The sequence below is a fragment of the Lampris incognitus genome, chromosome 11, assembly GCF_029633865.1.
Source record: "Lampris incognitus isolate fLamInc1 chromosome 11, fLamInc1.hap2, whole genome shotgun sequence".
Classification (NCBI taxonomy): domain Eukaryota; kingdom Metazoa; phylum Chordata; class Actinopteri; order Lampriformes; family Lampridae; genus Lampris; species Lampris incognitus.
The window spans coordinates 50,390,438-50,416,825 of NC_079221.1; the positions used below are offsets into that span (position 1 = coordinate 50,390,438).

General features: G+C 46.5%; 1 protein-coding gene across 1 annotated transcript in view; it reads right to left on the reverse strand.

The window, feature by feature from the left end:
- The window catches only part of plekhm3 (pleckstrin homology domain containing, family M, member 3), a 135,872-nt gene that overhangs the window by 18,970 nt on the left and 90,514 nt on the right, over positions 1 to 26,388 (reverse strand). The window contains exon 5 of the mRNA XM_056289979.1: positions 24,903 to 24,966. Coding sequence (XP_056145954.1) covers positions 24,903 to 24,966 — 64 coding nt within the window. The remainder of the gene's footprint in view (positions 1 to 24,902; positions 24,967 to 26,388) is intronic.

The window sequence follows — 26,388 nt, forward strand, 5'->3', positions numbered from 1 at the left end:
GTTACCCTGGGTTTCTTTGTGACCTGGCCGACTATTACATGCCTTGCTCTTTGAGTGATCTTTGATGGTCGACCACTCCTGGGGAGAGTAACAATGGTCTTGAATTTCCTCCATTTGTACACAATCTGTCTGACTGTGGATTGGTGGAGTCCAAACTCTTAAGAGATGGTTTTGTAACCTTTTCCAGCCTGATGAGCACCAACAACGCTTTTTCTGAGGTCCTCAGAAATCGTCTTTGTTGTTGCCATGATACACTTCCACAAACATGTGTTGTGAGGATCAGACTTTGATAGATCCCTGTTCTGTAAATAAAACAGGGTGCCCACTCGCACCTGATTGTCATCCCATTGATTGAAAACATCTGACTCTAATTTCACCTTCAAATTATCCTAGAGGTTCACATACTTTTGCCACTCACAGGTATGTAACATTGGATCATTTTCCTCAATAAGGAAATGAACAAGTATAATATTTTTGTCTCATTTGTTTACTTGGGTTCTCTTTATCTACTTTTGGGACTTGTGTGAAAATCTGATGATGTTTTAGATCATATTTATGCAGAAATATAGAAAAATCTAAAGGGTTCACAAACTTTCAAGAACCACTGTATATATATATATATATATATATATATATATATATATATATATATATATATATATCAGGACATACCAAGATGCTTTACAAAAGACCGGTTATGATTTTAAGCTCATTAACTTGTCCCTAGGTATGAATGTGCGTGTGTGTGTGTGTCGGTCACAGGCTGCCCACTGCTCCTAGCTACACAGACAGGATGGGTTAAATGCAGAGTGTAATTTACCCACGGGGATCAATAAAGTATCTAAAAAAAAAAAATCAAAATCATCGGTCCCAAATCCCTAACCAAAACCATTCACAACTTCTGCTTCACCATCGATAACTCCACTCTTTCTGCCTTGCCACACATCTGTAACCTTGGAGTCATTTTCAATAGCAACCTCTCCTTTGAACACCACATCAATCAAATCACCAGAACTGTTTTTTTCCACCTAAAAAACATAGCTCCTTTCCGCCCATCACTCTCCTTCTCTGTTGTCGAAACTTTCATCCATGCCTTTATCACATCCAGAATTGACTACTGCAACAGCATTCTTTACGGCTCATCATCCAAAGTCCTAAACAAACTTCAGTACACTCAGAACCTGCCCACCCACTCCCGCTCCAGTGACCACATCATCTCTGTCATCCATAATCTCTACTGGCTCCCTGTCCCATAATGGATCCAATTCAAAGTATTTCTCATCACCCACCCTCCATTACTCCTACCTCACAAACCTGCTCCACTACCATTCTCCTTCCTGCAACCTTCACTCCTCCAATGTCAACCTCCTGGCTCTACCACAGAGGACCAAGCACTGGACTTGGGGCTACAGAGCCTTCTCCATAGCTACTCCCTCCCTCTGGAACTACTATTACTATTACTTTCCACTGCTCCCGTTAGGGGTCACAACAGCGGATCATCCATTTCCATTTCTTCCTTTCCTCTGCATCTTCCTCTGTCACACCACCCACCTGCATGTCCTCTCTCACCACATCCATAAACCTCATCTTTGGCTTTCCTATTTTCCTCTTCCCTGGCAGCTCCAGATCCAGCATCCTTCTCCCAATATACACATCATCTCTCCTCTGCACATGTCCAAGCCATCTCAATCTGGCCTCTCTTGCTTTGTCTCCAAACCGTCCAACCTGAGATGTGCTTCTAATATACTCATTCCTAATCCTGTCCTTCTTCGTCACTCTCAATGAAAATCTTAGAATCTCCAACTCTGACACCTCCAGCTCCACCTCCTGTCTTTTTGTCAGTGCCACTTTCTCCAAACCATATAACATAGCTGGTCTCACAACCATTTTGTAAGACTTCCCTTTAACTCTTGCTGGTACTCTTCTGTCACAAATCAATCCTGACACTCTTCTCCACCCACTCCACCCTGCCTGCACTCTCTTCTTCACCTCTCTTCTGCACTCCCCGTTACTTTGGACAGTTGACCCCAAGTATTTAAACTCGTATGCCTTCGTCACCTGTACGTCTTGCATCCTCATCATTCCACTGCCCTCCCTCTCATTTTATGCATTTGTATTACATCTTGCTCCTACTGACTTTTAATCCCCTTCTCTCCAGTGCATACCTCCACATTTCCAGGCTCTCCTCCACCTGCAACCTACTCTCACTACAGATCATAATGTCATCCACAAACATCATAGTCCACGGAGACTCCTGCCTGATCTCATCCGTCAACCTGTCCATCACCAGTATGGCATGAAACCATACTGCTGCTCGCTGATCGTCACCTCTTCTCTTAATCTAGCTTTCCAATATCTTCATGCTGTGGCTGATCAACTTTATATCCCCTCCCTCTGGAATTCTCTCCCCCAAAAAAATCAGAGATTCTATCGATCTCTCCCTGTTCAAATCATCAATCAAAATTCACTTATTGGGGAGTTACCTTTGTGTTTATTGTATCTTATATAAAGCATCTTTGTGTCCTTATAAAAGTTATTATTATTATTATCATTATTATTATTGCCTGTACCATAAACTCCCACTGGTTATTTAGTTGTACTGATGTAATTCGCACAGTAAGCACTAAGTTTTAGTGCAGTGCAATGTTAGTGTGTTTTGCTTTTTACCTTTTCTAATATTCCCATAGATGCTAAACTGGTTTAATCTCTGGTGACTGTGGAAAATTTGGAATCATATTTTTTCATGGTCATTGTAATGAAGGGATTTCCTTCAGAAAGGTAGGCACCACATTTTTGGTATGTCTCACAGATCTCTCATAAACTCTGGATTAATGATGATATAAAATCAGTGAAGCCATTTTGATGCCATCTTGGTATTCCCACGTGTAGAATAGCAGACACAGATGGGTGACCAAACATTGCAAGCAAGTTGTTTCCCATAGGTAAGCATTTATGTCAACCACAATATTGTTTGTTTTAAGTTATGATTATCAGTGTGCTTAATACCATGTGCCATTTATACCATCAAATCTCAAAATATGCACTACTACTACTGTTAATGTTAAAATTAACATTACAACCATAAACATATGATAAAATTAATATTTCTTCTAATGTTTCTATCACCTTTGTATAGCTTTACTGCATCCTTTTTTAATTGTAGTCTTGCAACCATATACAGCACATCTAGTCATACTGACAAGCCGGCAGAAACTCCAGACACAAAAAACTTCTCAAGAATACCAGGGTGGCATCACGGCAGCTTCAACTGTGCTGGACATTCTATCATTATGTAAGCTTATTATAGACCAGTGGTACATCTCAAGTTAGGCGCTTATTTAATTCAAGCCTGACTGAGTTATCTTTCACTTGATAATTACCTCCTGGATAATTCTTAAAGACTAACACCCTGTGAGACAATTGCTCGCCAATATGCTAACTACTCTTGTTTATGCAAAGAAAACCAGTATATGTCCCAGGCCAAATCCAATGTTCATCAGTGTTAATTCATTTTTTTTCACAGTGCTGTTAAAGCCAGTGAGTCCATCATACTGTTGTGAATGAAATTGACATAACCCAGTGAATTATAACTACATCGTCTGTAGTTTGCTCTTCACTGTCTGTGAATGTTCTCATTCATCCAGGTCATGGTTATCCAAAGGAGTTGAATCAAGTGAAACTGGACTTGGTATATATCCGTGAAGACGTTTCGCCTCTCATCCAAGAGGCTTTCTCTTTCTGACCAGAAGAAGCTAGTCTGACTGGCTGGTGATGAGACTCAGAATTTATCCTCTTGGAGTCGTTGTCAGAGCTATAGATGTCCATGGCTCTTTGTGTCCCGATGTTTACCAACGCCCGTCGCTAACAGAGCCATAGATATGCGTGGCTCTCCTGTGCTCTGATGTCCAGCCGCGCCCGTCGCCATCGGAGCTATTGATTTGCATTTGTTTAGCAGCGACGATCGTTGGGGGTGTTAGTTTCGACTTCATTATTCAGTGGTCATGAGAGTCATTGGAGCCGTTAGTGACCGACTGTTGTTCTTGGAGGCTAGGCTTCTTGAGTCTCCTGGGTAGAGATGAAAGGACGGCATTGTAAGTGGGAGATAGGTGGTGTCGCAGACCTCCTCCTCTGTTGAGGGATGGTTTTTCCAGTTTCGCATAGACGACTTCCTTCACCCATCTTTAAAATCATCTATCTTCTCTGTCCAAAATGTGTACGTTGCTGTCCTCGAAGGAGTGTGTCTTCTCCTTTAAGTGTAGATAGACAGCTGAGTCTTGTCCTGCGGAGTTTGGCCTTCTGTGTTGGGCCATCCGTTTGTGCAATGGTTGTTTGGTTTCTCCTATGTATAGGTCAGTGCAATCCTCATTACATTGTACAGCATACACCAGATTGCTTTTTTGGGTGTGTGGTACACAGTCTTGGGGATGAATCAGTCTTTGTCGGAGTGTGTTGCTGGGTTTGAAGTATACCGGGATGCGGTGTTTGTTGAAAAAACTACTCCAGCAAATAACATCCCACTTGCCTGGTGCAGTCTTGGAGAGGATCACTGATTTCACCAAGAAAGCCCAACTATCTCAACACCACAAAACCAAAGAAATGCAGACAAGGAAGTTTCAAAACTTACAGCAACAAACCAACAACACTAGCCAAGCAGATATACTTACCTGGAGACAAAAGACAGAACATCCCACACAAAACAGAACGCAAGAACAGATGGATCAAGAATCTGTGGGACAAGGTACTTTCCCAATCAGAGAAGGAGGTCTTAGCCAAAGGACTGAACTTCGCCATGGCACCCAAACAACTACCTATAGTTGACCTCATCACATCCACAGAATCAGCCATAAGGAAAAACAAGCTAACGGAAACTGAGGCGGAACAGCTTAGGTTAAAGGTATCAGCAGCTCTGTCCAATGCGAAATTCCCTCCTTCCAACCTAACCATGGAGGAAAGAAAAGCCATGAAAGCCCTGAGCAAGGATGAAAACATCACTATCCTTCCAGCAGATAAGGGGAGATGCACGGTTATCCTCAACACAACAGACTACCACGCCAAGATCACGTCATTACTCAGTGACACCGACACCTATGAACCTCTAAGACGCGATCCTACTAGTAGTTACAAGAAGAGAATAATAGAGTACCTACAGAAACTACAGAAAGGAGGAACCATTGATCGGATACAATACCACCGTCTCTACCCACAAGATAACATTCCATGCATATATGGACTCCCTAAGATCCATAAAGATGGAACCCCCCTCAGGCCCATCAGCAGCAGCAAAAACTCAGTCACGTACAACATTGCCAAACATATAGCACACATCTTGACCCCTTTAGTGGGCGAAACACCTCACCATATCCAAAACTCCATTGACTTCGTGGACAAGGGCCAAGGCGTAAAACTGGAACCGGATGAAACCATGGTATCCTACGACGTGACCTCGTTATTCACCTGCATCCCAACCATGGAGGCTTTGGAAACTGTGAGGTAACATTTGCTACGGGACGACACCCTCCACAATAGGACCAACCTCAGCCCAGACCAGATTTGCCAACTACTGGACCTTTGCCTGAATACTACATATTTCCAATTCAGGGGCCAGTTTTACAGACAGAAACACGGCTGTGCAATGGGCTCACCAGTATCGCTCATTGTGGCCAACTTATATATGGAAGATGTAGAACACAGGGCCCTGAACTCCTTCAGAGGAACACCTCCGAGCCACTGGTTCAGATATGTGGATGACACTTGGGTCAAAATCCAAACAGAAGAGGTGCAAGCGTTTACCAAACACGTCAACTCAGTGGACAAGAACGTTAAGTTCACAAGGGAAGACGTAAAGAACAACAGTTTGCCCTTCTTGGACTGTGACGTCCACATTGGGGAAGACAGGAGCCTCCACATTGGGGTTTACAGGAAACCTACACACACACAGACCAATATCTACTTTTCGACTCACACCACCCTCTGGAACACAAACTGAGCGTCATCAGAACTTTGCAACACAGAGCTGACAATGTGCCGAGCAGCACTCAGGCCCAACGAGAAGAACACAAACACCTGAGGGAAGCTTTAAAAACCTGCGGCTACCCCAGTTGGACCTTTGTGAAAACTGCAACACGTTCAAGAAAAAAGACCAACCAGGTGAGCGACGAGGAGAAAAGGAACAGAAGGAATAGCACAGTCATCCCATATGTTTCTGGGGTCTCCGAGAAACTCAGGAGAATTTTCAACAAACACCGCATCCCGGTGTACTTCAAACCCAGCAACACGCTCCGATAAAGACTGGTTCATCCCAAAGACCGTGTACCACACACCCAAAAAAGCAATCTGGTGTATGCTGTACAATGTAATGAGGATTGCACTGACCTATACATAGGAGAAACCAAACAACCACTACACAAACGGATGGCCCAACAAAGAAGGCCAAACTCCTCAGGACAAGACTCAGCAGTCTATCTAAACCTAAAGGAGAAGACACACTCCTTCGAGGACAGCAATGTACACATTTTGGACAGAGTAGACAGATGGTTTGAAAGAGGGGTGGAGGAAGCCATCTATGCGAAACTGGAAAAACCATCCCTCAACAGAGGAGGAGGTCTGCGACACCACCTATCTCCCATTTGCTCTTCACTGTATCAAAACAATTGATCAACAATATATCAGTGTGTTAGCCTGTGTATGTGTGTAAGAGCCTGGACTCCGTCCAAATAGAACACAAATACAAAGGAAATGCAGTCCATCATAACAAAAAAAACAAAAAACAAAAAAACTGTAATTCAACATCGTCTGTGAATGTTCTCATTCATCCAAGTCATGGTTATCCAAAGGAATTGAATTGAGTGCAACTGGACTTGGTATATATCCGTGAAGACGTTTCATCTTTCATCCAAGAGGCTTCATCAGTTCGTGCCTTTCTGACTAGTTACAGAAAGGCATATACCAAGTCCAATTGCACTCGATTCTATTTATTTGGGTGTAATTCAACATCAATTCCCCACAAACTGAAATGAATCAAAGTACTCATAGCTCATGGTGCCATTTGTTGTTGAGCACAGGAAGCTACATCAGACCATCAGTCAGTCTGTTGGTCAGTCAGTTACTCTAATTCAACATGGAGATCTCAATTGAAAACATAATGTCAACTCTGGTAAATACAAGGGAAGAAACAACAATGTGGTAGGCAATTGTGGGCAGCTTGATGGACTACCACGATGTTCACATTCACCGTGAATTTAGGTTGACAAAGAAGACAGACACACTCTTCCGACAGCTGATAGTGAATGGCACACTTGCTTTGAATCAGCCATGACACCATAATAAAAGAAACACTTGAGACGGGACTCGCAGGCAGCAGGGACTCGCAGGCAGCAGGAACCAACAATGAAAACATGACGGCCGTGTATATAGAATGAGACATAAAAGTTGTGACATGATTTATGGCATAGAGTTGTGTTCGGTATATTTTGATAAAGTGAGTTGTCACAGTGCGGGTGCATAACGGTAACAGCTGGCTTCGATTCCAATTCAAAACAAAAAGTCACCAGACCCCACTTTAAATATTGAGGTAGGCTTTGAAGAGAGAGGTTTGAGGCCTTTCTTGAAGGAATTAAGCAAGTCAGTAGCTCTGATGGAGACCGTGAGTTTGTTCCACCATTGAGGGGCCAAGTTAGAGAAAAGTCTGGACCTAGAACTTGTCACTCTGGTAGAAGAGACAGATAATAGCCAACCAGAAGTACAAACCCCAATTCCAATGAAGTTGGGACGTTGTGTAAAACGTAAATAAAAAACAGAATACAATGATTTGCAAATCCTTTTCGACCTATATTCAATTGAATACACAACAAAGACAAGATATTTAATGTTCAAACTGATAAACTTTATTGTTTTCTTGCAAATATTCGCTCATTTTGAATTTGATGCCTGCAACACGTTCCAAAAAAGCTGGGACATGGGCATGTTTACCACTGTGTTACATCACCTTTCCTTTTAACAACACTCAATAAGCGTTTGGGAACTGAGGACACTAATTGTTGAAGCTTTGTAGGTGGAATTCTTTCTCATTCTTGCTTGATGCGCGACTTCAGTTGCTCAACAGTCCGGGGTCTCCGTTGTTGTATTTTGTGCTTCATAATGCGCCACACATTTTCAATGAGAGACATGTCTGGACTGCAGGCAGGCCAGTCCAGTACCCACACTCTTTTACTACGAAGCCACGCTGTTGTAACACGTGCAGGATGTGGCTTGGCATTGTCTTGCTGAAATAAGCAGGGACGTCCCTGAAAAAGACGTCGCTTGGATGGCAGCATATGTTGCTCCAAAACCTGTATGTACCTTTCAGCATTAATGGTGCCTTCACAGATGTGCAAGTTACCCATGCCATGAGCACTAACACACCCCTATACCATCACAGATGCTGGCTTTTGAACTTTGCGCTGATAACAATCTGGACAGTCCTTTTCCTCTTTAGCCCGGAGGACACGACGTCCATGATTTCCAAAAACAATTTGAAATGTGGACTCGTCAGACCACAGCACACTTTTCCACTTTGCGTCAGTCCATCTCAGATGAGCTCGGGCCCAGAGAAGCCGGCGGCGTTTCTGGGTGTTGTTGATATATGGCCTTCACTTTACATGGTAGAGTTTTAACTTGCACTTGTAGATTTGCAAATCATTCTCTTCTGTTTTTATTCACGTTTTACACAATGTCCGAACTTCATTGGAATTGGGGTTTGTATAATGAACAGTTGGGGCAGGAGTGTTAATTTGGAATTACAGGTAAAATGGTGCAGTTCACTGAATTACATAGAATGTGAAAAAAAGGGGTTTCGAACTTTATGTAAGCAGCAACAGGTAGCCAGCGTTAAGATGTCAAAAACGGAGGTGAAGCATCAAGGCAGTTTAAAAGTCCAAGCATGCAGCATCATTAAGAACAAGTGTGCGGTTTAAAGGTCAAAGATGAGGTTTGGATATTAATGCTACTCATCTATTAAGGTCACATTTTGCTAGTTGTCTTTTGTCAGTAGTTTTGCTAACTGGCATAGGGTGTTCTTAGAAGAAAGAAAAGGGAACAAAGCCACCTTATTTCGTCATTGTACCTTACAATGAATTGTATTCTTACATGAATTTGTCTTCTGCATTTAACCCTATTGTATAGGACCAGTGGGCAGCTGCAGCACCCAGGGACCAGCTCCAGTTCTTCTTTCCACTGCCCTATAATGCATGTATTTTTGATGGTGGGAGGAACCCCATGCAGACACGGGGAGAACATGCAAATGCCACACAGAAAGGACCTGGGACAAGCCTGGGGTTCGACCTCAGGACCTTCTTACTGTGAGGCAACAGTGCTAACCACTGGGACACCGTGCCGTCCCGTTTAAATTACTTAAAATTGTGGATGTGGATGCTGTTCTGTGTTGTAAACATGTCAGCTTGATATATTGGTCTGAGATGCTATGGTTAATTTAGGTTTGCTTTATCTTGCTTTTGATGAAAATGATTTAGATTCTGATAATCTCTGTAGCATGCATTGAACTGCCCCCTTTAGAAACAAGCAGTTCAGCTACAATTTGGGGTCCGTCTTTCATCACTCAGGAGAACAACTTGACCACTGACTATCTCACAAAGTCAAGTCAAGTCATCCATTCATTATCCAAGCTGCTTATTCCAGTCGGGGTGGTGGGATGCTGGAGCCTATCCCAGCAGTCACTGGGTGGCAGGCGGAGAGACACCCTGGACAGGCAACCAGTTCAGCTCAGGGCCGACACATTCCCACCTAGGGACAATTTAGTACAGCTGATTCACCTGACCTACATGTCTTTGGACTGGGAAGAAACCAGAGCACCCAGAGAAAATCCACGCGGACACGGGGAGAACATGCAAACTCCACACAGAGGACGATCTGGGATGACCCCTAAGGTTGGATAACCCCGGGGTACGAACCCAGGACTTTCTGACTTGGAGGCAACCGCAGTACTCACTGCGCCACCATGCCACCCCAAGTCAAGTCAAGTCAAGTCAAGTCAAGTTTATTTGTATAGCCCATTATCATAAGTTACCAATTTGCTTCAGTGGGTTTACAGCAATAAAACATCCTGTCCTTAGACCCTTGCATTGCATAAGGAACAACTCCCTAAAAAAAAAAAAGAAAAACTTTTAACGGAGAAAAAAATAGGAAGAAACCTCACGGAGCACAACAGAGGTCTCTCTCTCCCAAGACGCAAAGCTCTGCTGACATAAATTGAAAAAAAATTTAAAAATTTAAAAAAAAAAAAAAAAAAAAAAAAAAAAAAAAAAACCCAAAAAAACTGCAAACACTTTTGCAAATGAAGAGTGCTTTTGCAAAATTTAAACAACTGCAGTTGCAATGAAAACACTTCGAGGACTATATTAATTACATCAGTAACTGATATCAATTGTTAAAAGTCCAAAATAACTCACACTATGTATTAGGAGTGCTCATGTATTAAAACCCCCCAAAAAAATATAGTCACATCATTTTGAGGAAATGAAAGGGAATGGTGTACATAGTCCTGTACCTAAATATTTACAGGTTTCAATTTTATACCATCCTTTCTCAAACAATATTATTTTTTTATTTCTATTAGTGACATATTCTTGAATAAAAAATACCACAGTTTTGTTATTTTTCAATGAACATAAATCTAGAGCTAATAGTTTATTCATTTGGTAGTGCAAACACATACTATAAACACACAACGCTTGATAATAATAATAAAAAAAGAAGGGCAGGGGGAAGATTCTACACAGGGTGGAATTATGTGAGTTGTGTATGTGTGAGAAAGAGTTCAAGGGGATGCTGGGAAGAATGGAGGGACATCAAGCTGTGTTCTCCTGCCCGCTGGTTCTGAATGTGACCAATTAGTGAAGCAAAGAGAGGGACAGAGGGACGGGAGGAGTGCACGAGGGGAGGGACGTTATCCATTCATTTTCACCATGAGAGACTCTGCCCCAGCTCTTAGTGGCAGAAAAGGAGACACCCAGAGGGAAAGGCACAGGCCAGTGCAGAAAGAGAAAGAGGGTAGCGTGCCATGTAATCATAATAAATTTAAAGTCATTTGTGGTTATTTGTCTCCAACCCCCAACTTACAGAGATGGCTAGATACTACTGTTGAAAGGCAACATGTGTCTCTATATATTCATATTAGTATTGGCAATGATACTATCAAGTCCATTAATGTAGCTGCAAGTTTTAGACACATGCAGATATTTACATCTTTGAGCAACATGCATTAAGATGACATAGCTTTGCTAAACAGAATTTAAAAAGCATTATACTGTATTTATATTTTAGACTAATCCTGTAAATAACACTGCATTTAGTCATTGCTGTTAATTTACAGCAACATTTTAACAGCACTGTACTGTAATTATATCTGTCACAGGGTTATGAATGTGTGTGTGTGCATATGTGTGTGTGTGTGTGTGTGTTTCGTGTGTTTCGCACAGGGTGATGTGATGTGTCTAATGCAGTAGTTAGAAGAAAGATGCATGTGTGCTTACTGCCTGCTTTTCTAACCTCTCGCTTACACCTTGCTGCCGCTGACTAGCCCTTGTGGTGAACAAGGAAGCAGCCCAGCGTGTAAGCCTTCCCCCATCAGTACATAGACATAGTCCTTAGCCAAGACCCCTGCCAGGCCTCCTCATGGCCACACACGGTAACTGGGTGCCTCGCAGCCTCAGGCAAACTTGGTAGAGGATCTCGGAGCTGCAGTGGTATCCAGAGGCTGTTCATGGCCAACCACAGCCCCACTACTTTGTGGGAAGTCTATTGAGACAAAGGCTAGGGGGGCACACCCTGAGGAAAAAAGCAACCTGTTTGGTGGTACATATTAGGTGGTTCTTCGACAGTCTGGAGTTTCTGGCAACCTCCTGCAGTCATGATAAGTGACTGGTCATCCTGAGTATAAGCCCTTGCCACCAGGACCAACCTGACATGGCAAAGACAGTGCTACTGAGGATTGCACACCCCGTGGCACTCTAAAAACCTCCTTGCATAGGTCTCCACCTCTGACCATGGTGTGCAATATCTGGACTTATCTGGTTGAAGTCTTGTGGCGTTGGGGTGTCTGGTGATGGCAGCAGGGTAGAATTGGCCTGGGAGCTCCTAATCAGAGCCCTGCACATCAGCAGCACTGGATATATGGTTGCTAGCAGCTGGGATTGAGTGGTAGCCGCATTCGGCAGACCCCCATGTGACTGAGCAGCCCTATTTAGGGACCACATTGCTCACCCAAATTGGGGAGGGATCTAGAAAAGGTGGCCTATAAATTGTCCACTCAACCAACATCCTGGGTAGGTTGAGTGGACCTACAGGGAGGGACTTTCATCCCACGGTAAAAACAAGAAAATGATCCCATTCAAATCGGCAACAGAGAATGTTAGAACTCTTCCTTGATAATGATGGCAACAGACCACATCGAAGGACCACACGGATTGCTAAGGAACTGAGACGCTGCAATGTGGACATCGCTGCTCTCAGTGAAACCAGGCTCTTGGCTGAAGGCTCCCTGAAAGAGGAAGGAGGAGGGTACACCTTTTTCTTGAGAGGCTATCCCCTTGGCGGACAACTTCAGCATGGTGTTGGACTGGTAATCAAGAACAGCATTCTACCCAGCCTCACTGAAACACCCAGCCTCACTGACTAAGTGAGAGGCTAAGGACCCTCCGTATCCCTCTAGCAAAGGCACGCTATGCCACTCTGTTAAGTGCATATGCGCCAACACTACCCATCTGACAATGGTGTGAAGGACAGCTTCTACCAGCAACTAGATGAGGCCCTTCACCGTATCCCAAAAAAGGACAAGATCCTTCTTCTGGGAGAATTTAATGCTAGGGTAAGAAAGTACAATGGTATATGGAGTGGAGTACTGGGTAGGCATGGGGTTGGTCTGGTTAACACTAGAACAACCAAGGCCATCATTTTGATGGTTTTGGATTTTCAAAGTTTAATAACTTTGTGAAGAAAAAAAAAAGATACAGACCTGCCACCCCCTGAATGCTCCTAAAATTGCATATATTTGCATTAAAATAAGTTTTAGCTCAATTGCAAAAAAAAAAAAAGAAAAAAAAAGATAAGTATTATGTTCAGTCAATGACCACACCGGGAGCAACGTTTGTACCTTTTACTTAACCAACATCAACTCACGGCACTTTTCACCTTGCTGTAATTTACACTGCCCCCTGCCCTTCTTAAAGGCACAGTAACTGCTAGTGCTTAACCATACAAGTCAGACTCGGGCATAACACTACCTAACCAGATATAACATTTTCTCCCCCCCCACCCCCCTTGAAAAAGTAACATAACATAACATATCAGTCCCTACCCTAGATGTCCCTTAACCATTTGTAACATAGTCCCTGTGCCAGACAGGCGGAACTCTCACCCTCTGAGGGCGAGCAGGCTAGGGAGCAGGGCCTGGCAATGGTGGTGGGTTACCACCCACCCGGTTTGCCTCCGGTCTGGGCTGCCAACTGAGAGCAGCAGCTGGGGACAGGGATGATGCAGGGCTTGTAGGGGCTACAACCCTATGAAGGCAGTTTGAGTGCCAACGACTCCAATCGTCTAGTCTGTAGGTAGCCGGTCCCAGCTGCTGAGTCACCTGATGGGGCTCCGACCAGTATGACCATAGCTTGTTCTGGCGGTGGGCGTGTTTGATCCTGACCCAGTCCCCCACAGACAGAGAGGGAGTCTGTACTCGACGGGAGGCATCGAACCTCTGTTTCATCCGGGCCTGTGAGCTTCAGACCTGAGTTTTGGCTTTCTGGAGTCCTGGGCTCTTGTGTGCAGTGGCTGGTTCCGCTCTCAAGCAGTCCAGTGGTTGCTTTAGTTCCCGCCCGATCATGAGCAGAGCCGGTGTCACCCCCGTGGTGGAGGATGCCCGGATGGTCAGCAGAGTTTGGCTGAGTGCAGTGCTGAAGATTTTCCCTTCCTCCAGACAGGCTCGAATTCCATTCTTGAGAGTTTTGTTCAGTCTTTCCACCCCTCCATTACTCTCCGGGTGGTACACCGCTGTCCTGATGTGCTTGATGGACCGCAGTGACAGGAACTCTGAGAACTCCGCCGATGCAAATTGGGGTCCATTGTCCATCGTGATGACACTGGGCAGGCCCCAGTGTCCAAACAGCTTGTCGAGGCAGTCAATGATGGTGTGTGAGGTGATGGAGCCCAGTTTGATGGCCTCTGGCCACTTCGAGTGAAGGTTATGCACGACCAGCAAGTAGCGGGCATTCGCAGGTGCCCCGTGGAGCCCTCCACAGAGGTCGATCTGGATGTGCTCAGGGTGTTTCAGCAGCGCTGCTTCACTTTGACCACCCCCAGATGCTCATCATGCGCCATTTGCAGCACTCTGGCCCTTAAAGTCTCTGGTAAAATGGCGCGGTGGCCACGGCAGAGGCACACCTCCCACCAGCAGGAGAGCTCGTCGCGGACTTTATGGTAAGGACGCAGCCTGTCATCCACCTTGGCAGGCCAGCCATCCTGGACGTAGGCACGAAGGGTTGTGAGTGTCTCATCTTTAGCCGAGGCCTGCTGCAGCTCGGCCAGGGTGACTGCTGTGCTGAGGGGCCCATGCAACATGTGGACACAGTCGTCATTATCGTCGTCGTTGTCGTTGTCATCCTCTGGCATCGCCCCTCTTACCTCTTTGGTCAGAGAGATGGCTCGGGAAAGGAGGTCGGCCACCGTATTGGTACGCCCCGGCATAAACTTGAGTCTGAAGTTGTACTGATTCAGCCTATCCACCCATCTCAGTAGTCTGATGGGCCTGTGCCCCAAACCTCGGGTTGCAAGCAGAGCCGTCAGCACCTGATGATCTGTGCGGATAGTGAAAGCTCTGCCGTACAGGTAGACATGCCAGCGTTCGCCTGCCCACAGGCAGGCAAGTTCTTCCCTCTCCCCCACTGAGTACTTCTGCTCCGCCGAAGTGAGTGCCCGCGAGGTGAAAGCCACTGGACGCTCTACCCCCTCACGGACATGGGAGAGCACTGCACCAAGTGCCACCCTGGATGTGTCACAGGAGACCATGGTGGGTGCAGTCAAGCTGAAATGGGCCAAAGCAGGCGGGGATGTGAGCTGCTGTTTGATGATGCCCACAGCCTCCCGGCATGCTGGGGTCCAGTCCCATACAGCATCCTTCCATAGCAGCTGGCGCAGGGGGCCGTTGAGTCGGAGTAGTGTGGCATGAAACGGATATAGTAGGCAGCCATCCCCAGAAAAAAAGAAAGCTGGGACGGTGACTGTGGGTCCGGCAGGGACAGAATGGCCTCCGTGTGGGACATGATTGGGGTGATACCCCCCCTGCAGAGCCGGAAACCCAGGAACTCGACCTCCTTGGCATTAAACACACACTTCTCATTGTTCAGTGTGACCCCGTTGCTTGAAGCGCTGGAAGACCTGTTCCAGGTGAGCATCGTGCAGTGTGGCGGAGGGTGCGTGTACCACCACATCATCCAGGTAGATGGCGACCCTCTGAATGCCAGCTAGGATGAGTGATATTATTTTCTGAAAACAGCTTGGGGCTGATGACAGCCTGAAAGCCATGCGCTTGTATCTGAACACCTCCACATGTGAGACGAAAGCTGTGAGATCCATGCTGGCTGGTGCCAGGGGAACCTGCAGGTAGCCGTGGCATAAATCCATTTTGCTGAAAAGTAAGTAAGTAAGTAAGTAACCTTTATTGTCACTGGACACAAGTGCCAGCGAAATTAACCATCAACCCATCCGTACATATACACAAACATACATACAATATGACAAGGGGGGTAGACAGGACAGGAACACAGGGATGGAAGAAAATACAGCATAACATGAGGAGGGGGGAGGAGAAAAAAAAGCAACCCCCAGACTATGCTCCTGTGGGGAGTACAGTGTGGGAACAGGAAAGAAAACCTCAGCAACATAAGCACATAAATCAGTACACTTTACAACATGAAAGGTCATGACTTGCAACAGGGGAGGGGGGAGTGGGGGTGGAGGAACCCAGCGCAGGAAAGCAACCATCCGGTCCTGCAGCCAAAATCGGCGCTGGTCACAGACCCGCTTGTCACACTGGGGGTGCAAAGCGGCGAAGGCGTGGGATTGGGGGGTAGGGGGGCGTGATCGCATATATGTACGTGTGTATGTAAAGTTCGTGTATGTGTAGGCCTGGTGAGTTGCTTCGGCTGGTGTCCCAACCAGTGTCTCAAGTCCACAGGATTGTCATAGCGATAACACAGCAAGTTGCCATGGAGACAGCCTTGATCAGGCCCCAGACAGGGTCGACAATGTGTCTGTTGGAAGCGGGGAAAGGAATGCAAGAGAGTCTCACTGCAGTGTTCTTCAAGGGGAGTTGTTGATCCAGCAATGGCCTTGGCCGAGGCCAGTGCTGGTTGAGGGGGCCGAAAGCAGATAAGATTGGAATTGTTTGGGCTAAGGGCAAGTAGCCGCATTTCAATTTACCCGACTATGCTCCTTGTCCATTTTGGTCTCCGAAACGATCCATTTGCCTTTGCAAAGCCGTAAACTTCTCCATGATGTTATCCATATTGTGGTTTATAGCCACAGTCTGAGTGCCAACAGCATCCATATTGTGGTTTATAGCCACAGTCTGAGTGCCAACAGCTCTGCCCACCGCTTCAATCATGTCGGGCAGCCTTATGGGGCTTTGGACAGCTGTCACCGTTTTCTGTATTCCTCGATAAACCAGGGCAATGCCTAATCCAATCAGCAAAAGACCTGTAATCATGGTTCCGAATAGGTAGATATCTTCAATGTCCTCCACGGAAAGAGGTGCCTGGCACACGACCCGCCACTGCTCCCACGCATCCCTCATGTAGCCAGCTGCGAACATCCTGGCAGGACAATCAGGTTCCCCCAAACCCAAGCTTCTCGTCGAGATGATGGTGTCAATTGCGTTGAGAGACCAGTTGATCAAATCCATGATTTTTTAGAAACTCAAACCGGTGCATGTGTCGGCTCCTTCCTGAGCTGAAATGGGACTGTAGTGCATTTGGTAGCCACAGCGTAGATGTCATCCACCACCGAGAGTGTAGTGAAAATACGTTGCCCCTCCTGACCGAGGCAGTGCCGCAAGAGTGCACACTTTCTAGCTGCTGCTAAATCCGAATGCCCAATGCCAATAGTCATCAAACGACGATATCCTTCAGTCCCAGGGAACAGCTGGGTCACCGGGAATGGGTAGGAAAAATGGCGGTGGTGCTAGAACGAAGCCAGCCATCCTCGTTCGCCAAATATTATGTTCAGTCAATGACCACACTGGGAGCCACGTTTATAACTTTATTTAACCAACAACAACTCACAACACTTTTCACCTTGCTGTAATTTACACTGCCCCCTGCCCTTCTTAAAAGCACAGTAACTGCTAGTGCTTAACCATACAAGTCAGACTCGGGCATAACACTGTCCAACCAGATATAACAATAAGATCTACCTAAAATGACCATGAGCAGTCAAAAAGACGGCTCATAATTTGCATGCTATCATGTGTGTCATGTCACTATTCATGACGTGTGGTGGTCGCATCATTTCCTTCATGAAGTTCATTGCTCTGTCCTAGAAACACATTAGCCTTCTGCAGTGCAGAGTAATAGTCTAAACATGATTTTTGATTATTGCCCACATGTCTGGGTATGCACCAACATGTCTGGGTACGCACCACGACTACCACCAAGGCGTTGCAGTATTTACAGGCATTGGACAGCAGCTATTTTAAATTGTTTGAAAATGTGTTGTTCGTTCTAGTAGATTTTAAGTTCCGGTTGTTGCTTGGGACTGTTTCAATGGTTTTTTTAATTTATTTTTTTAGTTCTTTTTTTTCACGTTTTATAGACCTTGTTATATTTGTTAAATTAGCAATATGTGTTTTCTGTTTTGTTTTCAGGTAATTATTTTCACTTTTTCAATTTTGTTATTCAAGTTCGACCATATCTCTCTGAAGTTTAAATTGTTTAAAAATAGTATTATAGTTGTTAAAATGTTAATTTTGGTCTCAGTCGTTTCCTAACAGACATACTAAGATATGCAATGCATTAATCTCTCAATTGGGTATTTATCTTGACAGAATACAGAGTTTAAAAACCGGTGGTAATTTTAACTGTCATGGTTGTTTTAGGTAGAAGTGAAATCCTGGTCGTTCTAGTGTTAATGCAAATTGTCTGAGGCTGCTAACATTCTGTGCAGAGCATCTTGCCAATACGAACACACTTTTTCAGCAGAAGACCAAATACAAAACATCATGGATGTACCCATGATCTAAACACTAGCACCTGATTGATTATATCATAACAAGACGTACTGACACAAGCAATATGTTGCTGACCCAGGCCATGAGAGGTGCAGAATGATGGAGAGATCACCGCCTTATCATGACCAAGCTTCACATCAAAGTGTACCCCCCATAGCATCTCAAGAAAGCCATAAAAAAACAACTGAACTTTGCTAAATTGAAGTTAGCCCCAGCACAGAATAAGTCCCGTCGCTCTGTAGGCATGATGACACTACAGTTTGAGGTCATTCTGAGTTCTGACAATTCCATGGATCAGAAATGGACCTCCCTAACCTCATTGCTATACATCAATCTGCAATCGACTCTATAGGCTACAAAGCCAGAAAACATTGGGACTGGTCTGACGAGAACTCTGACACCATCACATCCCTTCTGGAAATCATGCATAGGGCACACAGGGCTACTCTCAACTCCCCTGCATCCGCCATCTTTCGGCAGCAGTGGCAAACAGCATGTAAGGAGGTACAAACAACCTTGCGCACTCTGCAAAATACATGGTGGATGAACAAAGCTCACAAGATTCAATCATATGCTGACAGAAATAATAGGCACAACTTCTAAATTCTATAAAGACTATACATGGCCCTAGGAACTGTTCTATCACACCCTTAGTCAGTGAATGGACTGACAACCCTGAAAGACCAAAAGCGGATCCTGGCAAGGTGGGCTGAACATTTTGAGGCCCTACTTGACCAGCACTCACCAACTGACCAATCCATTCTGGAAGAGTTGTCAATTCATCCACCCATCCCAGACCTTGACCACTCACCTACTTTTCAAGAGGTACTTGTAGCCATCAATTCCCTCAAGAACAATAAGTCCCTTAGCAGTGATGGTATCTCAGCAGAACTCCTAAAACAAGGAGGATACATGTGCACCAGAATGATCTACCAGTACATCCTGCAGGTCTGGGACTAGGAGAGTGTCCCTCAACAATGGAGTGATGCTAGCATTGTCACCCTGTACAAGAACATGGGTGACAAGTCCATCTGCGGCAACAGTCCCATATCCCTACTAGCTGTTGCAGGCAAGGTCCTATCAAACGTTATGCTATACAGGATGGTGATGCACTTGGCAGAACGTCTGCTGCCAGAGTCACAGTGTGGTTTCAGCAAGGACAGGAGTACTGTGGATATGATTTTCACAGTAAGACAGCTACAAGAAAAGTGCTGCAAACAACATCAGGACCCTTTCGTGGCTTTTGTCGACCTCTCCAAAGCTTTTGACACTGTGAATTGAGAGCTACTTTGGAAAATCCTGAGAAAATGTCTCTGTCCAAGCAAAAAATTAAACATTTTATCACAGTTCTATGATGGGACGGTGGCACAGGTGGCCATAGGCGGACAGGAATCGGAGCCCTTTAATGTATGCACTGGAGTGAGGCAAGGGTGTGTGCTGGCACCAGTACTCTTCAACATTTACTTCCTATGTGTCACAAAACCAATCTATGATGCCGGAAGTCGCCTTTGCCTGCCGCCCAGACTACATTGCACCCTACTCCAATGCTCATCCCCGCATGTGGTGGGTCCATGGGGTGGTGGCTCCATGTTGTTTTTTCAGGCTGGGCCCGACCGGGCCCCATGGGCCAAGGCCTGGCCACCAGGCGCTCGCTGGCGGTTTCCCTTTTCTGGGCGAGGTGCTGTAACTCTGCTGGTGTAAATTCATTGGGTTTTTTTTTTTTTGGGAATCGCTCTTAGTCTGGCCCCTCCCCTGGGACCAATTTGCCTTGGGAGACCCTACCAGGGGCTATTGCCCCCAACAACACAGCTCCCAGGATCACCGGGACACACAAAGCCCTCCGCCACATTAAGGTGACGATTCTCCTCCGAGAAAATTTTTTCATAAAGATCTGGAGGACAGTAGTGGGATCACAATAGACCTTAGGCTCGATGGAAACCTCTTCAACATCCGAAGGTTCCAGGCAACCACCAAGTTGTCTGAGGTGCAGGTCCTTGAGCTGCAGTACACTGATGACTGCACTCTTGTAGCTCACACACCAGAAGACCTGCAAACCATCCTTGCCACAGTTGTGAATGCCTACAGCAGGCTGGGTCTATCAGTCAACACCACCAAGACTGAGGTATTATGCCAGTGGAGGTCCAGACCCCTCCCCCCCCACTATGCATGTCTTCACTATAGAATACCAATCACACTCAGTTGCTCCATCTTTCAACTACCCGGTCAGCATCCTTTCTGAGGGCTGCAACACTGATCACGAAACTCATAATAGACTTGAACAAGCCTGTGAAGCCTTCGGCAAACTCCGACGCAAGGTCTTCCAAAACAAACACCTCCACCTGCACACCAAAATTACCATTTACAAAGCTGTCTGTATCACAACTCTTCTATACAGCTGTGAAGCCTGGGTCACATACAGCCGCCACCTAAGGTTGCTGGAGCAGTTCCACATAAGGTGTCTGCAGCGAATCATGGGGATCACGTGGCGTGACCATGTTCCCCATGCTGAGATTCTTGCTAGAACACACTGCAAGAGCACAGAACCCACGGCCACTGAACACCAACTGTGCTGGCGTGTCATCAGGATGCCTCAAAAACACACACCCCCTCCTCCTCCTTACATCCCCCCAGCCTCCAGTGGGGGCCCTACCCCCCCCGGGTTCCTGGACTAATGGCCCTCTCCATCCTGACGACCCCCCCTACCTGTAACACCTACAGTGTGCTTCACGGTTGACCATGTCAGAAGACAGTTGTTGAGACTTCATGCAAGCAAGGCGCCAGGCCCGGATGGTGGTAACCCCAGGGGGCTCAAAGCCTGTGCCCCTCGCTTATGTGGAGTGCTTCACCATGTCTTCAACATGAGCCTTAGACTTCAAAGGGTCCCCGTGCTGTGGAAAACATCCTGCCTCATTCCTGTGCCTAAAATGTCGCATCCCAGGGACGTCAAGGACTACAGACCAGTAGCATTGACTTCACACATCATGAAGATTCTGAAAAGACTCTATCCTGGAGCAGCTTCGGCCCACGGTCAAGCCACACTTAGACCCCCTCCAGTTCGCCTACCAACCCCGACTGGGAGTTGAGGATGCCATCTTTTTCCTGCTTAACCGTGCCAATGTCCACCTGAATAAGCCAGCAAGCTCTGTGAGAGTCATGTTCTTTGACTTTTCCAGTGCCTTCAACACCATCTGGCCAGCTCTACTGGGCAAGAAGCTGACAGCAATGCAGGTAGATGCCCCCCGCCTTGTGTCCTGGTTTGTTGACTACCTTACTGGTAGACCACAGTATGTGCGCTTGCAACACTGTGTGTCAGGCAGAGTGGTCAGCAACACTGGGGTTCTGCGAGGGACAGCCCTGTCTCCCTTCCTTTTCACCCTCTACACCACGGACTTCAACTACCACACAGAGTCCTGCCATCTTCAGAAGTTATCTGATGACTCTATTATAGTCAGATGCATCCGTAATGGCGAGGAGGCTGAGTACAGGGCTGTGGTGGGAAACTTTGTCACGTGGTGTGAGCAGAACAATCTGCAGCTCAACCTGACTAAGACAAAGGAGCTGATTGTTGACCTGAGGAGAGAGATGACAGATGACACCAGTGACCCCTGTCTCCATCCAGGGGGTCAGTGTTGACACTGTGAAATACTATAAGTACCTGGAAGTGTATATAGACAATAAACTGGACTGGGCTAAGAACACTGATGCCCTCTACAAGAAGATGGTGCCCAGGGCACCCTCCTGGGTGCCCTGGGCACCATCTTGCCTCCTACCTGTGTTGTGGGCGTCGTCACCTGGGCCATCGACTCTCTGGTCAGGACCGCCCAGCGAACTCACCCCAGCCCTGGTAACGTTCCCCCTAACCGTCTGTTTGTGCCTGCCCCTGTCCGCTCCAGGGTTCTCGAGTGGGGCCACTCCAGCCGCTTCACCTGCCACCCTGGCGCCTCCAGGACACTGTCCTTCCTCCAGCGGCGCTTCTGGTGGCCTACCATGGAGGCTGACATTCGGGAGTTTGTGGAGGCATGTATCACCTGCACCCGGAGTAAGACCTCCCATCGCCCCCCTGCTGGTCTCCTGCGTCCCCTCCCGGTCCCCAGTCGCCCCTGGTCACACATCTCCCTGGACTTCGTGACTGGACTCCCGGTGTCTCAGGGTAACACAGTCATACTTACCATTGTCGGCTGTTTTTCCAAGCAGGCCCATTTCGTGGCGCTCCCCAAGCTCCCGTCCTCCGCCGAGACCGCCGAACTGCTGGTTGTCCACGTGGTCCGTCTCCATGGCATTCCCCTGGACATTGTTTCTGACCGGGGTCCCCAGTTCTCTTCCCAGGTGTGGCAGGCCTTCTGTAGGGGGATTGGGGCCATGGTCAGCCTCTCTTCTGGTTACCACCCTCAGACAAACGGACAGGCGGAGCGCACCAATCAGAGCCTGGAGTCTGCCCTGAGGTGTGTGACCACCAGCAGCCCCTCCACCTGGAGCAAGCACCTGGCCTGAGTTGAGTATGCTCACAACACCATGACTAGCTCTGCCACTGGAATGTCTCCTTTTGAATGTTCACTGGGCTACCAGCCCCCCATGTTTCCCCAGCAAGAGACTGAGGTGGCAGTCCCATCAGCCAGGGATCATCTCCACCGATGCCGCCGCATGTGGAGGTCTACTCATGCCGCCCTGCTGCGAGCCAACGACCGGTCCCAACTCTCCTCTAACCGGCATCACGTCCCAGCCCCGGTCTACCAGCCTGGTTAGCGTGTCTGGCTCCTGGCCAAGGACCTCCCCATCCCGACGACCTCTCGCAAGCTCGCCGCTCGCTACGTGGGACCCTACACTGTGGAGAGGATCGTCAACCCCACTGCGGTGCGTTTGTCTCTCCCTCCTTCTCTTCGGGCACATCCCGTGTTTCATGTTTCCAAGCTGAAGCCTGTGTCTGTCAGTGCCCTCTTCCCACCTGTCGCAGCCCTGCCTCCTCCCCGTGTACTCCAGGACGGCGACCCGGTCTGGCCGGTCCGGAAGCTGTTGCGTTTCCGCCGCCGTGGGAGGGGCTTCCAGTACCTGGTGGACTGGGAGGGCTACGGTCCGGAAGATCAGAGCTGGGTGCCCCGGTCTTACATCGCCGACCCCGCCCTCCTGTCGGACTTCTACTTGGAACACCCTGACGCCCCTGGACGGTCGCCCGGTGGCTCGGGTAGGAGGGGGGGTACAGTTGTGGTCCAGATGCAAGGCGCGTCTCCGCAGGGTTCAATCAGCGCGCTCGTTGAGAGCGTAGCTACGCACCAGAGGCTCATCGGTGATCAGCGCACCTGAAGCCAATCTGCAGCCAGCTATAAGAGAGGACGCTGACGTGCAATCGTGGCCAGCTTGTGCCATCTAGTACGGTAGTTACCCAGTAGATCGCTAGAGTCTTTGGCTGTGTTTTTCTCCTGCAATTCCTATGTTGTGATTCCTGAGTCTAATTCTGTGTCTCTCTCCCCCGTCCTCCCAGAACCCCCGGTGCCGGTGCTTCTCGGGCTCCGTCTGCCTCACGTCCCTTGTGTTCCTCGGACCCCTCCCTTGTGCTCCCACACTGCCTCCAGCAGAACCCATACTCCTGGACTTGCGCTTCACCAACACGCACAAACACCCTCCAGTCATTTACATTCCTGCACACACGCACCACACTCGCCCTGCTCACAGACACATAGTCTTTTTACACACCCCACATCCAGGACTCTAGTTGCACCATACACATCCCGCATTTCCCTTCCCTGAATAGAAATAAACGTGCCTATGGGCTTGACCCTGCCGGACTCCTTCACTGGTTCCTTTCCGGCCCCCAACAGAATGAGTAGCCTAACGAAAATAAATCTGCTCCTTAGTTAATGTGCACTTTTATTTTTTTTTCTGAAGCGATGCCTAGCTGTAACTAGAGGGCAAGACTTGTAGCAAAAACAAAATACTGTTTCAGAGGATAATACATTCACTTATTATTTTTACTTTAATTACTGATTTCAAATACATGTGTAACCACTGTAAGGGCATGCGTTCTTTTAGTGTGCATGCATTTTATTTATAGCAGTATTTTGTTATATATTTAATTTTAACACAAAAAAAAAGTTGAGCAGATTTTGTAATGGTGAATTGGAGACAGCCTGCCACTGTGTGTGTGTGTGTGTGCATGTGTGTGTGTGTGTGTGTGTGTGTGTGTGTATACTGACTGTGCCCTGCGCTACTTTTACAGAATAAACGTGCAGATCCTGATTCCTAGTGTGACTGGTACTCAGTCTGTGAGTGACCACCTTACAGCTGCTACATATACAGTATATGTCTGTAAATCTGTTAGTGTTAACACTTTAAAAGTACAACGATACAGTATTAGACTGTATGTTCATTCACAGGAAAATTCTGTGACTTTAACTGCAATAGAAATGTTGTAAATATACAGAATAAAAGCTGGATACAATGCTGCCAGTATTATATGGTAAATCTATGGAGAAAAGCTTTACAGTAAAAGCTACTCCTTACCATCGTGACTGGTGATAACCACCTATCCCCCTGCTACAATAAAGCATGTCAATCTAAATAAACACACACACACACACACACGCACAAAATCTTAAGAGTAGTACATATAAATGCTTGACAGCTATTGAAGAGATGGCATTACCTGCTGGAGGTCAGCCATGGAGTACAGGTGGATGTGCTGCAGCAAATATTCCCTGGGTAAGATCCTGTGAAACGACAGAGGTGAAAAGACTTAGAGCTAATCAAAAAAATAATAATAAAAAAATAAAAAATATCAAGTAGGAGGACTTCATGTACTTTTGACAATATGACTGCTCTAGCTGCATATATGCAAAGTCATTCATATTAATCTTACGGAGCGTTGGAAAAACACTCCGTTAGATTTTCACTATCATGCCCCCTTCCCCGTACAAACCTTTTTTTCTTTGAAACAGGACTACTCCGTGATCTAAGAACAACTAAATCTAACACCCCCATCATTAGCTGTAGCTGTCTTGCTTATACCAGAGTACCGAGTACATTTTTAAGCTTAATGTGTTTTTTAAAGTTCAGATGGCAACAAATTCATAAAATAGTTTAGGGTTTTGCTATACTTCAAACTGGACAAAAGAACATGAACAGAAGTTCATACAGCTCTATCAGCTACATATGGGCAAGTGGTTGACTTTAATCAAAGTGGGCAAAAAGTGGCTCATTAAGCTTTATAATACACTGTGAGCAACTCACTTTACTTAAAGCAGAAAAAAATGCATCAAAAGTGGTTAATAAATCCCTGATATGTTAAAATAACAGACTAACAATGCCCTATAAATTCTAGGTGTATAATGAGATGGTTTTCAAATGGAGAGTTGTAGTATATTATAAGCATTGTCATTAGAATTGTTCATAGTGATAAGAATAGCATCTACATATAAAACATCATGTGTTTTATAATCACATATAATGTCCTTTATAACCACGTATAAATCATTAAGTTTTTATAGGTAGTCGCAAAAACGCAATTACTTGTTTAGTCCATTATTACTTCTCATTCTGTATCATAAAGATCTACTTTGCAGAAAGTGTTACCATATAACATCGCTTCATAACATGATCATGCTGGATTCTTAATGTCATTCATTCATTATCAGCCACTACTCTGGGGTCGGGTCGCGGTGGCAGCCAGCTAAGTAGGGCACTCCAGATGTCCCTCTCCCCAGCAACGCCCTCCAGCTCCTCCTGGGGCATCCCAAGGTGTTCCCAGGCCAGATTGGACATGTAGTCCCTCCAGCGAGTTCCGGGTCTACCCCAGGGTCTCCTCCCAGTTGGCTGTGTCCGGTAAACCTCCAAAGGAAGGCGCCCAGGAGGCATCCTAATCAAATGCCCAAACCACCTCAACTGGCTCCTTTCGACGCAAAGAAGCAACGGCTCTACTCCAAAGCTCCCTCCGGATATCCGAGCTTCTCACACTATCTCTACGACTGAGCCCAGACACCCTATGGAGGAAACTTATTTCAGCCACTTGTACTGTACTCACCCTTTCGCTCACTAACCAAAGCTCATGACCATAGGGGAGGGTTGGAACAAAGATTGACTGGTAAATTGAGAGCTTTACCTTCCAGCTCAGCTCCCTCTTCACCACAATGGTC